This window comes from Diospyros lotus, chromosome 11 (assembly GCF_014633365.1).
Source record: "Diospyros lotus cultivar Yz01 chromosome 11, ASM1463336v1, whole genome shotgun sequence".
NCBI classification, from domain to species: domain Eukaryota; kingdom Viridiplantae; phylum Streptophyta; class Magnoliopsida; order Ericales; family Ebenaceae; genus Diospyros; species Diospyros lotus.
The window spans coordinates 8617284-8635137 of record NC_068348.1 but is presented as its reverse complement, the minus strand read 5'-3'; the positions used below and the strand labels follow the sequence as shown (position 1 = coordinate 8635137).

Here is a 17854-nt window from a genome sequence, read left to right as displayed (position 1 = left end):
TTGTTAAGGTTTTATTTCTATTAGAATTCTAGTTGGATTTTATTTACAAGTATTAGATGAATTAGCCAAACACTATATATGTGTGTGTGCGCGCGCGCGCGCGCTTAGAAACTAGGGTTTTTAATCAACTTTTTATCAATTCAATTACAGCAGCTTACTTGGGTTTCTTTCCAGCAAAACAAGTTCAATTTTGTGCCTCTTTGAAAGCCAAGCTTCGGCCATTGAAGCTTGTTTTCAAGGGTTTCTTTCATGTGTGTTTTTCACACTCGCTATCCACTAAGTCACAAACGCTCCATGGGAAAAAGAGAATAATATCGTAGCACATGTTTCATACCATGTGTGCAAAGTTCAACCAAAACAAGGAAACAAAAAATATAGATCTCTTCTTTTAATTGTGTGAGACCCTCAAGGTCACAAGGATCTCGTAAAATACCTGTTACTGTTTTGCCCAAAGTAAAAGAATGTTGGAATTATGGGAGAAATCAGAAAGAAATAAGAGATGATTTGGCAGCAGTTAGTTAATAGGATTTAAATGTAACTAATTGTAATTTCTAAGGGTAGTTTTGACTTTTAAAAGTTAGTTATATATCCTTAGGTAGTTCCGCCCCTCTAGTCTATAAATAGAAGGGTGCGGAGGTCAGTCCGATTCATTCAATCAATTGTATCTTTCATTCCTTGTGTTCGGATACAGTGAGAGGTGAGAGAAAGAGCTGTGAGTTGTAGTTCTTGTTGTCTTCATTTAGAGTATTATATTCGAGAGGCAAGGTGAGGTGAAAGAGGGGTATTCTTGTACTGGTTTCTCATACGTTTCTAGTGGATTAGTTGCTTCTTGGATTGCTGGATGTAGTGCCATGTAAATGGCATGAACTAGGGTATATCGTGTGTGCTGCAATCTGGTTTGGTTTTCTTTACTTTTAAATTCTATTTGTATTGTTTACTTTCTGTCTTGAATGTTGTTTGAATTCGATAAGGTTTTGAGTGATTCTTGAGAGATTAGAGTTCTCAGTTTAACAATTTGGTATCAGAGCTTTAGGTCATTTAATCAAGAAACCTATAGAATCTTTAGAAACGTATAGAAGAGTTGTCTACTATGGCTTCCGCGACCCCTGTTGCCCGGTATGATATTGAAAAATTTGATGGCACAAATGATTTTGGACTTTGGAGGATTAAGATGAAAGCCTTGATGGGAAATTTAGGCTTAAAGGAAGCTTTAGCACCCCAAAAACCTTTCCCAGAAACCGCAACTGCTAAGCAAAGATTAGAAGCCAATAATCATAGGCAAGAAATCTGTGAAAGAGCTTTCAACACCCTAATCTTGAGTTTAGGAGATAAAGTCCTAAGAGAAGTGTCTAAAATGGAAACTGTCGAGGATTTGTGGACCAAACTAGAAAGCTTATATATGACTAAATTTCTTTTGAGTAGGCTGTATCTGAAAGCAAATTTTTTTACTTTCAAAATGCAAGAAGGCCAAAAGCTTCAAAATCATATGGATGAATTTAACAAATTGTGTCTTGATTTGGAAAACTTAAGTACATCATATGAAGAAGAAGAAGATAAGGCCCTAATTTTGTTGCATTCATTGCCTAAGTCATATGAACATTTTGTAGACATTTTAAAGCATGGAAGAGATACCATATCTTTACAAGATGTTATAGGTGCCCTTAATTCTAAAGATTTACAACAGAAAGTAGAATCAAAGAAAACTGCTAGTAATGCCCTTTCAACTAGGTATAGATCTGAAAAGAAAGACCCTAAGGCTAAAGGAAAGTCTAGATCGAAGTCCAGAAACGGCAAGAAAACATTTAGATGTTTTCATTGCCATGAGGAAGGACATATAAAGAAAAATTGTCCTAAAAGAAAGTAGGATTTTTCTGATAATGGTAAATCAGAGTTTTCAAACTCAACTTGTGAGTTAGACTATGATAGTTCGGATGTTCTTGTGGTTTCAAGACATTTGGATGAAGTGGTATGGGTTTTAGATTCTGAATGTTCTTTCCATATGTCACCTCACATAGAATGGTTCTTGAATTATAAAGACATGAGTGGGGGGAAGGTTTTACTCGGAAATAACCAAGAGTGTGGGATAAAAGGGATTGGGGATATTAAGCTTAAGATGTTTGATGAGTCAATTAGAACTTTAACATCTGTAAGGTATGTCCCAGAACTAGCTAAGAATGGCTACAGTTATAGTGGTTGTGGGGATATTCTTAAAGTAGCTAGAGGTTCACTTATATGTATGAAGGCAGTCCTTAAAAATGGAATATTTGTTATGATAGCTTCTACAGTATGTGGAGATGCAACTATAGGGGAAGAAAAGACCTATGAACTATCAAAACTATGGCATTTTAGGATGGCTCATATAAGTATCCAAGGGCTTAAAGAATTAGTTAACCAAGGCATCTTAGGTTCCGAAAAAATGACAAATTTAGATACATGTGAAACTTGCATCTATGGAAAATCTGTGAAAGAAAAATCCCCTAAGAAGGCATTACATATCACTAAAGGTCCATTAGAATATGTCCATTCGGACTTATGGGGTCCTAGTCAAACTCCAACTCATGGTGGGGCTAGGTATTTTCTTTCTATTATAGATGACTACTCAAGAATGGTTTGGGTTTCTATTTTAAAAACAAAAGAGAACACCTTTGATGCTTTTAAAACCTGGAAAATCATGATTGAAAATCAAAAGAGTGGAAAATGAAAAGTCATTAGGACTGATAATGGCTTAGAATTTTGAAATAAGGAATTCACCCAATTGTGTAATGAGAATGGCATCTTAAGACACCTTACTGCCCCTAGAAATCCTAAGCAAAATGGTCTGGCCGAGCGCATGAATAGGACCCTCCTTGAGAGGGTAAGATGTATATTATTCCATGCTAGGCTTTCAAAAGCATTTTAGGGAGAGGCTGTTGTTACAACAGGCTATTTAATAGACAGGTCACCTTCATCAACCTTAGAGCTTAAGACTCCTTATGAAATGTGGTATAATCATAAGCCAAACCTAGATCACCTTAGGGTATTTGGGTGTATAGCTTATGCACATATAAAACAAGGAAAATAAGAGCCTAGGGCTAAAAAGTGTGTGTTTATTGGTTATCCTTTAGGGGTTAAGGGGTATAAGTTGTGAAATTTAGAAAAGGATATGCCTAGAACCATGATAAGTAGAGATGTAACTTTGAATGAAAATTATTTTCTCGATCTAGAGAAGAAAAACGAGGATAGGGAAGGGAAAGCCAAAGCCGTAAATTTTGAACAGCAGCAACAGGATGATGTTACTGTTTTCAATTCTCCTTTAGAACCTCTCCAAGACCAACCAAGTGCTGGTGAAGAATCCTCAAGTCAAGATAATCCTGATAGATCTATAAAAGTTAGAAATTCATCAAGTTATGATGAAGATCAGCACATGGACAGTGCTGGTTCATCCAGTACAATAAGAGATCCAGTTGGAGATAGATATAATGTAGGCAGAAATAGGCAGAGAAGAATAAGTAGGCCTCCAGTGAGATATGGGTTCTCGGATCTGGTAGCATATGCACTATTAAGTGCAAAAGAAATAGCAGGAGAAGAACCACAAATCTATGAAGAAGCTGTAAGTTCTAAGGAAGCTCAGAAATGGCAAGAAGCCATGGAAGCTGAGATGAAATCCTTAAGAAAGAATGAAACATGGGTGTTAGTGGATAGACCCTTGGGAAAAAGGATTGTAGGCTGTAGGTGGTTGTTTAAGGTAAAAGAAGGAGCTGGAGATAGCCTTAAACCTAGGTATAAAGTTAGGTTAGTAGCCAAGGGTTTTACCCAAGTAGCAGGAATTGATTTTAATGAAGTGTTTTCACCAGTTGTAAGGCACACTTCTATAAGAATTCAGCTAGCTATGACAGCCCATCTAGACCTTTACCTAGAGCAAATGGATGTTACCACAGCATTCCTTCATGGCGAATTAGAGGAAGAAATTCTAATGGATCAGCCTAGAGGTTTTGAAGTTAGGGGTAAAGAAGACAAGGTTTGCTTGTTAAGGAAGTCCTTATATGGACTAAAGCAGTCCCCTAGGCAATGTACAAGAAATTTGATTCTTTTATGATAAGTCAAGGGTTTATAAGAAGTTCTTTTGATTGTTGTGTCTATCTTAGGCATATTTCCACTAAAATAGCAATTTATCTCTTGCTGTATGTAGATGACATGCTTATAGCAAGTCACTCAGCAGCTGAAATTCAAAGTTTAAAACTTAAACTTAAGTCAGCCTTTGAGATGAAAGAACTTGGAGAAGCCAAGAAGATTTTAGGAATGGAAATTCATAGAGATAGGCATAATAAATCTCTTCAGCCATCCCAAAAAGCCTACTTAGAGAAAATTATGAGAAAATTTCGTATGTTAGATGCAAAAGTAGTAAATATACCATTTGCTCAACATTTTAAACTTTCTCATGCCCAATCTCCAACAAATGAAAAGAACCTATCAGAAATGAAGAGAATCCCTTATTCTAATGTTGTTGGCAGCCTTATGTATGCAATGGTGTGTTCTAGGCCGGATTTAGCACATGCCATGAGTATGATAAGTAGATTTATGGAAAATCCGGGGAAGGAACATTGGACAACAGTAAAATGGGTATTTAGATATCTAAAGGGGTCAATGAACAAGGTTTTGATTTATGGTAGAGCTGATGACTTTAAAAGGCCAAACATTATAGGATATTCTGATGCAGATTATGCTTCAGATTTAGATAGGAGAAGATCAACAACTGGTTATGTATTTCAATTGTGGAAATCTACAATTAGCTGGAAATCTAACCTTCAACTAGTTATAGCTCTATCAACTACAGAATCTAAGTACATAGCTATAACAGAGGCAGTTAAAGAATCTTTGTGGCTGAAAGGTTTGATTAGTGAACTCCTAGGATATGATATGAGAGTTATTTTAAAGTGTGATAGTCAAAGTGTCATTCATTTGGCCAAAAATCAAAGTCATCATGAAAGAACAAAACACATTGACATTAGATATCATTTTATAAGAGAAGTCCTTGAGAAGAAGGAGGTAGAGCTTATAAAAGTTGCTGGAAGTGAAAATGCTATAGATATTTTCACTAAGGCTGTCCCAATGTCCAAGTTACTTCATTGCTTAATGTTGTTACAGTTTGATGTGTTTTGATTGATATGTTTTCAGGTTATTCAATAAGTGAGCAGAGCTAGAAGGCTGAAGTTCCAGGATTACTTAGAGCAAAATGGTGGAGATTTGTTACTGTTTTGCCCAAAGTAATAGAATGTTGGAATTATGGGAGAAATCAAAAAGAAATAAGAGATGATTTGGCAACAGTTAGTTAATAGGATTAAAATGTAACTAATTGTAATTTCTAAGGGTAGTTTTGACTTTTATAAGTTAGTTATATATCCTTAGGTAGTTCCGCCCCTCTAGTCTATAGATAAAAGGGTGCGGAGGTCAGTCCGATTCATTCAATCAATTGTATCTTTCATTCCTTGTGTTCGGATACAGTGAGAGGCGAGAGAAAGAGCTCTAAGTTGTTGTTCTTGTTGTCTTCATTTAGAGTATTGTATTCGAGAGGCAAGGTGAGATGAAAGAGGGGTATTCTTGTACTGGTTTCTCATACGTTTCTAGTGGATTGGTTGCTTCTTGGATTGCTGGATGTGGTGCCATGTAAATGGCATGAATTAGGGTATATCGTGTGTGCTGCAATCTGGTTTGGTTTTCTTTACTTTTAAATTCTGTTTGTATTGTTTACTTTCTGTCTTGAATGTTGTTTGAATTCGGCGAGGTTTTGAGTGATTCTTGAGATATTAGAGTTCTCGGTTTAATAATACCTTTTGACCTTTAACTGTTTCTTGAAGTTATAACTCGATGCAACTATCTCGGAATGCTACCAAAGACCATGTATGATTCCGTTGGATGGAGCATATCTAGAAAAGCGATTGAACTATGATGGAAAGATTTCAAGAAGAAGGAAAAATCTATTTGAATGTCACATTTAGATGTATTCTGACGCAACGTGTAGCGCGTGTGTGAAAAAAACACACCAAAATAAACTCTTGAAAAAGCAAACTTCAATGGCCGAAGCTTGGTTTTCAAGAAGACGCAAAAACAAGACTGATTTGCTAAAAAAATCCAAATAGGTTGCTGAAATTTGATTAAGAAAAATTTGATTACAAACTCTAGATCCTAGGCATATTTATAGTATTTGGCTAATCCAAATCCATCTAATATTTGTAAACAAAATCCAACTAGAATTCTAATAGAAATAAATCCTAAATAAAAGTCAACTAGAATCCTAATAAAAATAAAACCCTAATCAAACATGAAGTAGAATCCTAAATCAAATAGAAACATGAAATAGAATCCTAAATCAAGTAGAAATATAAAATAGAATCTTAAATTAAGTAGAATTCTAAAACTTAAGAAATATTAAAATAACATTATGGCACTACTATTTTGGTGATACTGTTCTGGTTTAGTTGGGTCAGTCTTGGGCTGAGTCTTGATTGCTGACCGCATCATTCACCTTCACTTGAGAAAAAATTTGACCTCGAATTTTGATCATGTTTGGACAAATCCACATCCGATAAGTACGAAGAGAGATTAGCCACATTGAATGTTTGGAAATACCCATATGATTAGGCAAATCCACAACATAAGCATTGTCATTGGTCTTCTTTGGAATCTTGTAAGGACCATACTTCTTTGGCTTGAACTTGTTCTGCTTTCCTGCTGGAATCCGTTCCTTCTTCAAGAATATCATAACTTCATCTCCAACCTCAAATACCTTGTGCTTCCTATGCTTGTCAGCTATTGCCTTGTACTTCTTATTTGTGCAACTTTTGTTAGACATCTTCTTGATCTGCTTGAACTTTTCTGCTAAGTGAACATAAGCAAAGACATTCCTTCTCCTCTTAACCCTATCTTCGTTGGCATGGGTCCAACCATCATCATGTTTGTTGCCCTCCGCCACCATTGTATTATTACTGTTAGATTGAGGACATTGAACCTTCCATCTTGAGCGCTTCTCTAATCTGGTAGATCTTATCATAGGTCCTTCTCTCATCAACTTTCTTGATTTTGACTCCTCAACAGCTTCCGAATTCATCTATAAATTTTTCTTGCCTGGAGAAGCATTCTTTTGCAACTGCTTCGAATAGAGGCTTATTCCATAACTACCAGCAGTCTCTCCATCACTTAAAATATTGATGCTTGTATCATCCTTTGGTCTAGGCACTTGATCAACTATAGTGGTAGCTGCTACAACATTCTTAGTTTCAGAATCTAATTTCAGACTAATATCGAAAGCAGTTGCGCTACCCGAGTTAACTAGCTTGGGGGATCCAACACCCCTATTCACAAAGAGACCCACGTGATCATCTTGCTTTTGCAATCGCGAAGGTGAATATGTTCCTATTGCCTTCGATTCAACCATGCCAGAGCTTGAATAAACTGTAGAAGGATTTGCTACCATGACCTCCATCTCCTTTACAGTCACAAGTCGATCAGAAGAAACGCCACCATCCTTGGGTTGCGAAGCAATGCTTGAGCCATTGGAACTGGAAAATACCCCAGTATGAGTCAATAACCTTGGAGTTTCTGTCATGTTAGCAGTATAAATCAGACCTGAGTTTGCAAATGTTGAGGCTGCTGGGACAACATAATCTTCGAAATCAAGCTCCAAACTTATCGAAAAGCCATTCTTTAGTTTATACTCATTGTTTCCCCAATGGTTGTGTTGCTGCGCATTCCTCCTAACCCTTTTACCACTAGGGTTGGCTATCATACGACCAAGATCATCCTCATTGTCGCTATCATCTATCATTGGTCTTCTAGGATTAATGAGGACAGGATTAATGGCTGGTGTTCCCGGTTTGACATAGCCGGCTTGATTCACGCCATTAGTCCGGTTCCGATTATCCTTAACTCGTTGTAAAACGTCCAATTGGTTGCGGATTCGCTCCAATTGCTGCTCCATTGTACGAGTTATTTCCCGTTGTTCTTCGATTGCTCTCCAAACCGCGGGCAGCCCCCGATCACCATCACGAGGCTGGTTGCTACCGTTACCTTCAAGATTAGCCATCTGATTGGTTAATGAACCGCTCTGATATCACCTGACGCAGCGTGTAGCGCGTGTGTGAAAAAAACACACCAAAATAAACTCTTAAAAAAGCAAACTTCAATGGCCGAAGCTTGGTTTTCAAGAAGACGCAAAAACAAGACTGATTTGCTAAAAAAACCCAAATAAGTTGCTGAAATTTGATTAAGAAAAACTTGATTACAAACTCTAGATCCTAGGCATATTTATAGTATTTGGCTAATCCAAATCCATCTAATATTTGTAAACAAAATCCAACTAGAATTCTAATATAAATAAATCCTAAATAAAAGTCAACTAGAATCCTAATAAAAATAAAACCATAATCAAACATGAAGTAGAATCCTAAATCAAGTAGAAACATGAAATAGAATCCTAAATCAAGTAGAAATATAAAGTAGAATCCTAAATTAAGTAGAATTCTAAAACTTAAGAAATATTAAAATAACATTATGGCACTACTATTTTGGTGATACTGTTCCGGTTTGGTTGGGTCAATCTTGGGCCGAGTCTTGATTGCTGACCGCATCATATTCACAAGTCGACCAATTATAATCATTCGTTTAATTATAATTGTGAATACATCTTTTATTGAACAAGTGATTAATCAAATTGAGATCTATGTGTGAATAAATATTACTTGATAGTTCTAGGGTATAGCATATAGACTCTACTTGAATAATGGAGTTGCTATATATACATAACAGTTGAATAGCAACAAGCTCTCAAAGAAAAGAGTATGACGGTCACACGGACTATCTGTCTGTATGAAACTTACAGAGAAATGAGAGTATATGGGTATGTGAGCCCATTATGTGCCAATGGGAGATGTAGTAAATCCGGGTTATATACCCAGGTCAGTCCGCTCATAACAGACTTCGGATCTAGCTCCAAATCTGAATCCGAATCCAAATTCATAATCTAATCTGCAATTGCTGTGTGCAGTTGGCAAAGGGAATAACTGCAATCAGCAATTGAACCCCATTTCCTCCATTCATGGAGGAAGTGGGCAGATCACCGAGGATTTCTCGTACATGCTAGTATATATATTGTTTGTATATATAGAAAAGAAGAATGAAGAAAAACGGCTGAAAAAGTTTCTAAAAACTAATTAGAAAACTACTGAAAAGACTCTCAAACATTCAAAAGCAATCTTTGTGTGCGTGACGCATTTAGGCTATGAAAAACAAATGACTTCCATTTGTGATTCATTTTTAATACCAGCAACTCAACCTAACTGATCCAACTTTTGCTGTGAGAACCAGGTAAGTCCGGTTTTATTTTGGGAATCATTTGGATTCAGTTTTTCTAACAATGAGTTCGGAATATAATTTTGATACTTTATTATGCCAATAAAAATATACAAAATTGATTTATTAATAAATGTGTCTCAATCGCGTCGTGCCCTACTTTTTTGAAAATGTCATGTCCTCATGTCCCATGTCCATGTTTGTGCTTCATAGACAGAGGGGAGAACAATCTGTGCAGCCATTTATCTAGAAAGCAAACCCAAGTAAAGAGTATACTTAGCATATCAACATATTACACTAAATAAGAAACTTACCAGCATACCCTCCTGGAACATTGACTGATGGAGAAAACGCATCACCAATGTTAACATGAAGAATTCCATCAGCCACCGTACGCTTCTCAAGATCCAGCAGTCCCATATATTCCCTAGCTTTATCAATGAGCTGCAGTGTATGTTAGAGGCATTCCATATATCAATTTGACTGGCATGCTCAAAATTGGCAACTTGAGATGAAGTCCTAGCTAAAGAAAATTGTCCCATGTAATAGCACATCTTTCTTCTCAAAATATAATATAGATTTCAGAGAAAAAAATGCATGATATTACAAAAACTTTTGCTTTGCTCATAATTTCTAATACCAACAAGAAACAGAAATAAATGTCTAAAAAAAGATGGCTGGGAGTGCTTACAACTTCATCAATTTCCCAACCTTCAAGATCTAATGAAGGCCATATATCAAGCATCAAATGAGCAGCTGTTCCTCCACCCTAAAAATTTGACAAATTTCAACTTTAGTGACTCGCAAACATCTTATATTGTACATATAATAACATGATAAATAGTTACAAGAAATCCCCACATTACAAATCATTGAATTACCAAACCAAGGATTGCAATAGGGCCTTGTGGTACAATAGCAGGCAAGCTAGCAAACTCATCCTGCATGATAAGTAGAAATGATAAAATTAGGTAGCAGAATCTAAATATAGGTCTATATTGGAAGAACAAGACATGGTAAAGCTAAAAAGGAAGAATAATAATCATGATGTCCTTTCACGTTGGGAATGTATAGAAACCAATAGAAGGTCAATCATGAAGAAATAAGTAGTTTGATCAATTTCAAAATGTAATGTTTAATATTGACCATTTCTGAAACAATCCCCATGCCCCCCCCCCCCCCAAAACACACACGCAACCCAAATAATAAATAAATAACAAGAAGGTAAAACAAAATTGATCACTACAAAATTCATTCGAGGACCTAATCACATTTTCAAAAACTGACCTACGTGAAAAATCCCAAGTTCCAAACAACTATATGGATGGTATATGTCACTAGGTTGCACAGAAATAGAAACGGGAAACGTTTTTTATACGAAACGGAAACGAGAAAACGGCATTTTTTAAAAAAGGTAGGAAACAGAAACGCGAGATAAGTTGTAAATTTAAAAAATTTAAGGATATATGTGAAAAATAGTTAAAAATATAAGTGTTAGAATAAAATAAATAAGGGTGTATGTGAAATTAGTTTATAATTTATTTGATATAAATATTATTATAAGTTGCAAACCCTAATTGCAAATTTGCAGCCTGTTTGTTGAAGCTGAAGGTTTGGAGCAGCATTGTTGTCGCCGTCGCCGACCCAGGACTGTTGCTCTCGTCACCAACCGATCTCGTTGCCTTGTCACTCGCCGTCAATTGCCGACCCATCTCGCCACTCGTCGCCAACCATCGACGCATCGACTCACCTATCTTGCTGCTCTGGCCACCGCCTTGCCTCTAACCATCGACTCGTCTTACCTCTCGCCCTCGCTGCCGACCGCCGCCTCGCATCTCTCGTCGTCGACCGCCGTCTCGCCTCTCTCGCTGCTACATCCTCCGATCTAACAGCTGCGTCTCTCAGTGGCCCGAGTTATAAATCTGGTAAGTGGCGACCCTCATCTTCCTCGCTGCAAGTGATTGCTTCACCGTGGTCGCCGGAAACGCGTTTCTAATGGGAAACACATTTCCCACATTTTTCTGTAAATTGCGAAACGGCCCCCAAACATTTTGCAATTTACAGAAACGGCCCGAAAATCGTTTCGGGACGTCTTCACCGTTTTCGAAACGGAAAACGGTTCGGAAACGCCGAAATGGCATCTCAAAGCGGTTTCCATGCTTCACAGATATGTCATCATTCCCCAACATCTATGAAATAGATGGATCATAGCAGAGTTAATCAACAACCAATCCATGAGTAGTTAGATGAACTGAAAATATACATAAAAATATATATATAAACGAAAGAACTTTCTCATACCCAATATGAACCAGTCCATTTTTGTCCCCTGTTAAAGATGCTGTGAACATTATCTGCATTGGCACAAACAATAACTCTAACACACTTGGTATAGTAGTTGTACCCAGCATACCTAATGCAGGAATATAATAGCACTGAGATTTAAACCATTACCATAAAATCATCATATTCTCTGGACCGAGAATAAGGGCAGAGCAAATTTAACCAGAACCAGATAATTCACTTAATCTAGCTAGATGTGAAAACAAATCCTATGGGAGTTGAAGGTAATGCACGACAATTGATAGAACAACAGAATAATAAACCACAAAAAGGAGAAAAAGGAATCGAATAAAAATTAGACTGAGAAGCTGACAAAAAGAACTGTCATGTGTCTGTTCAAATATTTCATGTTTACATACCAATAATTTATGTTCAGATTGTTTACACCATCTGAACCTACAGAATAAAAAGTACTGTATTCCTTTCCCATTGAGAGTTGAAATTGCAGTATAGGAATTCAATTAGAGACCTCCAATCCTTCGTGTGGATGATGTCCATGGCTTTTTCGTCCCATATCAATTTATTCATAATGAATTAAGCTAAATGCCCTAGAGACAGAACGTACTGGTGGAATCGAGAAGTAACATTCTGCCTTGTGGAGTGTCCAGGATCACTATGTCGTTGTAATTGCTTCTAATGGCCGTTACCACTTGAAATTCTTCTTCGCCATTGCCTTCTTCGGCCAAACTCACAGCCGTCCCTCGGACGCAGTGCACTTTTTTAATCGAACTCGAGGAGGAAAGCAGCGAACTGAATTTTGATTTACAGCATGATACATATTGTGGAACGGAAGTCGGAAAAAATACTACAAATTGATTAGCGCCAGGAGATCGAAACCACCGGCGGCGGTGGCCAACGCACCGACCACGCCGCGAAACGGGAGGGAGAGTGGAGGTGAACGAGCAAGACGCCGACGAAATCATTCTTTTCCCGCCCCGAAATGAATGCCTCCGAAGAAGGCGTTCATGAAGAGGATGAGATTCAGCTTATCCAAAACCAAATCAAACCGAATGTCGTGCTAATTAAGCCTCAAACCCTAATCCCCAGACAATTACCGAAACAAATTTGAAGCTCGTAACCACAACTGCCCGCTCCACTCCACTCATCTCCTGCAAAGGCCACCACATATTTCCCCATCTTTGTCAGTTGCATAACCCCGACCAGTTCGACCCCACCACAAAATCCTTCCATCTATCTATCTATATATATATAGAGAGAGAGAGAGAGAGAGAGAGAGAGAGAAGAGAAGGGGGGGTATTTTATTTTTTTAATTTTATAGTAATTTTTAAATTAAATTTTATTTTATTAATTAATCATATGTATATTTTTTAAATATAACTAGTTGGATAGATTGAATCTATCTATTTAAATCTAATAATAATAATAATATTATTAAACCTAATAATTTTATATTCGACTTAAACTTTGCATATCAAGTAATACTTCGTATTCTTAAACATTTATTTATTACTAATAAAATTATATAATCATTTGAAATATTGATACAAAATATACTATTTACTTAATTAGTTATGGTTTGTATACAAGATGAAAATAAAAACTTGTTCGAGTAAATCTTCTTTTATGAGTATTTTATTTTTTTAATTTTGTAGTGATTTTTAGATTTTTAATAATTTAATTATTATTATTTTATTAATTAATTATATATATACTCTTTGAATATATGTAGGTGTATAAATTGAATTTATCTAATCTAATTTAATCTAATAATGTTATTAAGCCTAATATTTTTTTATTTCTCTTGAATTTTACACATCCAAGTAATAGCTCGTAAATGAAGACCCGTCCAAGTAACTATTCTTCTATGATTATTTTATTTTTCTAATTTTGTGATGATTTTTTATATTTTAAATTTTTAAATTATTTTTAATTTAATCATTATTATCTTATTAATTAACTATATATACATCCTTCGAATGTAATTAGGTACATACATTGAATCTATCTAATTTAATTTAATAATATTATTAAGTCTAATAATTTTCTAATCCACTTGAACTTTATATATCCAAATAACATTTCATATTCATAAATATTTTTTACTATTAAAATAAGTTATTTTTCTAATTTTGTGGTGATTTATAGGTTTTGAATTTTTTTGTAATTTAATCATTATTATTTTATTAATTAATTATATGTACAAGCTTTGAATGTACCTAGATACATGCATTGAATCTATATAATCTTGATTGAATCTAATATCTTCTTTGATGAGTATTTTTTTTCTAATTTTATGGTAATTTTTAGATTTTTAAAATTTTAAATTATTTATTTTATTAATTAACTATATTTACATTATTTGAATGTAGTTAGATGCATATATTGAATCTATCTAATCTAATATAATAATATTATTAAACCTAATAAATTTTTATTCCACTTAAACTTTACATATTAAAGTAACATTTTTCATCTATAAATATTTATTACTATTAAAACCACACTCCATCGTCCGATAATTTTCTATTCCATTCTTTGTTCAAATGTTCATAAGCTAATTAACTAAATCTATAAATTTTATTGTAGAACAAATTTTGAATAAATTACTTCATTCTAAACTTTATCTTTATAAATTTTAACTCTCAATTTTATACATTCATCCAACACACATTTACATGACTAATATACATACTCATCTATATAAAACAATTACCATCTACGTGATTATACATTGCCAATTGTATTAACCTAAATTTCGTACAGGTGAATATATCGTACACACTACTTCAAGATTTGAAACCAATAAGAGATGATTGGATAATAAAAATTATAATATCAAGAATGTGGAAATCAATCAATCTAAAAAATAACAATGATTTACTTTGATTTGACATGATTTTCATCGATGAAAAGGTAAGTTAGCAATTATCAATTATATAATTTTGGGTCTGTTATAAGAATTATAAATTGTTTAAAACAAAAACTAAAATTGCGTTTTCTTTACTGTTTTTAAGTCATTTTTAGTTTTTAATTTTCTAAAATAATGAAAACGCGTTCTCTTTACTGTTTTAAAAATGCATTTTTGAAAACAAAAAAAAATTGTAAAGAAAATTCAAAACAATATAAAGTTGTTTTGAGTGTTTTTATTCAAAATAAACTCAAAACTCAAAACACATTTATTTATTTATTTATTTATTCATATTTTATTATTATAATAGAAAAAAATATTACAAAATTCATTAACTTTAAAATGTAGATATTTTTTTAATAATTTATAAACATTAAATATTTTTAATTTACTGAATAATCAAATTTATCGAATAAAGTATTATTAAAAAATTATTTTCAAAATTTTAAAGAGAACGCATTTTCTAATTTTCTGTTTTAAGAAATAGTTTTTCAAAATAACAAAGAGAACGCGTTTTCAATTTTCTAAAAACAAACTGCCAAAATAGAAAACTGAAAATGAATTCAAAACTCAAAACTGAAAATTAAAAAGTAAAGAGAACGCAGCATAAGGCTACGTTCTCTTTACTATTTTAAGTCATTTTTAATTTTCAATTTTCTAAAATAATGAAAACGTGTTCTCTTTACTATTTTTAAAAATGTATTTTTGAAAACAAAAAAAAAAAATTGTAAAGAAAACTCTAAACAACAAAAAGTTGTTTTTGAGTGTTTTCATTCAAAACAAACTCAAAACTCAAAATACATTTATTTCTTTATTTATTCATATTTTATTATTGTAATGGAAAAAAGTATTATAAAATTCATTAACTTTAAAATGTATATATATTTTTAATAATATATTAATATTAAATATTTTTAATTTATTAAATAATTAAATTTATTGAATAAAATATAATTAAAAAATTATTTTTAAAATTTCAAAGAGAACACATTTTTTAATTTTCTGTTTTGAGGAATATTTTTTTAAAATGACAAAGAGAACGCGTTTTTAATTTTCTAAAAACAGACTATCAAAACAAAAAACTGAAAATGAATTCAAAATTCAAAATTAAAAATTGAAAAGCAAAGAGAACGCAGCCTAAAGTGTTTTCTTTTTTTTTTTTTTAGAATTGAAGGAGAATAAAATGCATGCAACAATCCATAAAAAATCAAATCAATAAATACAGGCATCTAGTAATCGATGACTTTATATTTGCAATAAAAAACTTCGAAGTTATTGTAACAATAGGACAGTATCAACTATTTTCTAATGAATACAAAATTTATTTCATGATTATAACATCTGTGAGAAAATTACATGATGAAGCTATTCAAATTCCAAGTCATATATTCCTATTCATGATTCAAGAAATCATGTATGCAAGGGTGAATGACAACACAACACTAACAAGTATGAGAAATTAATAAAAAAAATTAAAAAATATTTTATAATTACCAATAATTTAAAAACAACTACTAATTCTAATTTCATGCACAAATTATAGATATCATTGGCTACTTGGTAGGAATCGAAAACATTGACCATGTTGGCATAGCAAGAAACATTGCAAAGAAAGAACTCCATGTACTTGTAGATGAGTAAGATTCTTATGTTTCAAATCTTTCGAAAATCAAGTTTTAGAATATTACAAATAGGTTGCTATACCATATTTCTTTTCCTATAAAGATATTTACCTGTAATTAATTTAGTATCATGCAAATTTTGTGGCATCAAGGTAACTACCATGAAAGTGACATTGTGGGGGAAAACTAGCAAAAACCTTTGATTCCAATTTCTATAATGATAAATAGGGTTTGTTTATCAAAAACATAGAGAAAGAAAAGATATAAAATGCCTCATTAATCGTTTTATTCATAGAACTCGGCTTTAATACCCTAGAACTAATACATCGTCTAATTACAAGAATGCCATTAGTTTAACAACAACAAAGCAATATAGCAAACTAAACAATGCAATAATAGTAACATACAAAACATCAATATAACAAAAACAAAATACATAAATACAGTAATACAATAAACTCTGTTACTCTCCCTCAAGATGGACCATGAGGATTGAGGACGACCATCTTGGACAATAAGGAAAACAATTGAGCCGCTGGGAGAGGCTTGGTAAACAAATTAGCCAATTAATGATGTGTCTGGATAGGAAAAAGTTTGATCTGACCAGTCACAACTTTATCCCGAAAAAAATGGAAATCAAGCTCGATATGCTTGGTACATTCATGAAATACCGGATTGTTGGCAATATGCATAGCAACTTGGTTATCACAAGAAAGCAAAGAAGGAGGTGAGAGAGGAACCTAAAAGTCCACCAAAATTTGAGTAAACCAAGTAAGTTCACTAGCAGCAGAGGCTAAAGCACGATATTCAGCTTTAGCTGAAGAACGAGACATAGTAGTTTGTTTCTTAGACTTCCATGAGACCAAAGAATCACCAAGAAAAACACAATAACCAATAATTGGTCGGCGATTGTCCAAACATGAAGCCCAATCAACATTCGAGAAAGCCCTAAGCTGTAAGGAAGAAGAAGCGGGAAAAGATAATCCTTGACCCGGAGTAGCTTTGAGGTACTGCAATAGATAATGGACAACATCGAGATGGGGCTTTCTAGGGTGAGACACATTGGCTAAGTTGGTGAATCGCAAAAGTGATATCAAGCCAGGAAATGGTAAGGTAAAGTAACCAGCCAATGAGACGTCTATAATGAGAAGAATTCTCAAGTAACTCACCCTCATGCAAACTCAATTTGAGATTGGGAATCATAGGTAGAGATGTAGGTTTGCTAGCAAGAAAACGTGTGTCTTCCAAGAGTTGCAAAGTGTAATGTCTTTGAGAAAGAAAAATACTATTCTTAAATTAAACAATTTCTAATCCAAGGAAATACCACAAACAACCTAGATCCTTCAATTTAAATTGGCTATGTAGAAATGTCTTGAGAGAATTAATGACGGTCAAATTTGGACTGATAATGATTATATCATCCATATAAACAAGAAGAGCAATAAAAGAAAAGCCATTACCTTTGGTAAACAAGGAATAATTAGGTTTAGACTATTGAAAACCAAATTGATCAAAGGCGTGAGAAAATTTTGAGAATCACTACCAAGAAGCCTATTTTAAACCATAGATGGACTTATGTAATCGACAAACCTGCTTCTCCCCTTTAATACCAGAAACCTGAGGCTTATACCCAAGAGGTAAATCCATGTAGACCTTCTAAAAAAAATCTCCATTTAGAAAAGCATTATTAACGTCT

The 17854-nt window shown here is 33.8% G+C and overlaps 1 protein-coding gene across 1 annotated transcript in view; it reads right to left on the bottom strand.

Annotated features, from left to right (window-relative positions):
* The window catches only part of LOC127813102 (uncharacterized), a 55906-nt gene extending 43060 nt beyond the window's left edge, over positions 1-12846 (bottom strand). The window contains exons 1-5 of the mRNA XM_052353859.1: positions 12233-12846; positions 11626-11678; positions 10206-10265; positions 10016-10093; positions 9639-9768 (exon numbers count right to left, since the gene is read on the bottom strand). Of these exons, the coding sequence (XP_052209819.1) occupies positions 9639-9768; positions 10016-10093; positions 10206-10265; positions 11626-11678; positions 12233-12590 (679 nt within the window). The 5' untranslated portion in view covers positions 12591-12846. The remainder of the gene's footprint in view (positions 1-9638; positions 9769-10015; positions 10094-10205; positions 10266-11625; positions 11679-12232) is intronic.
* Positions 12847-17854: the final 5008 nt, after the last annotated feature.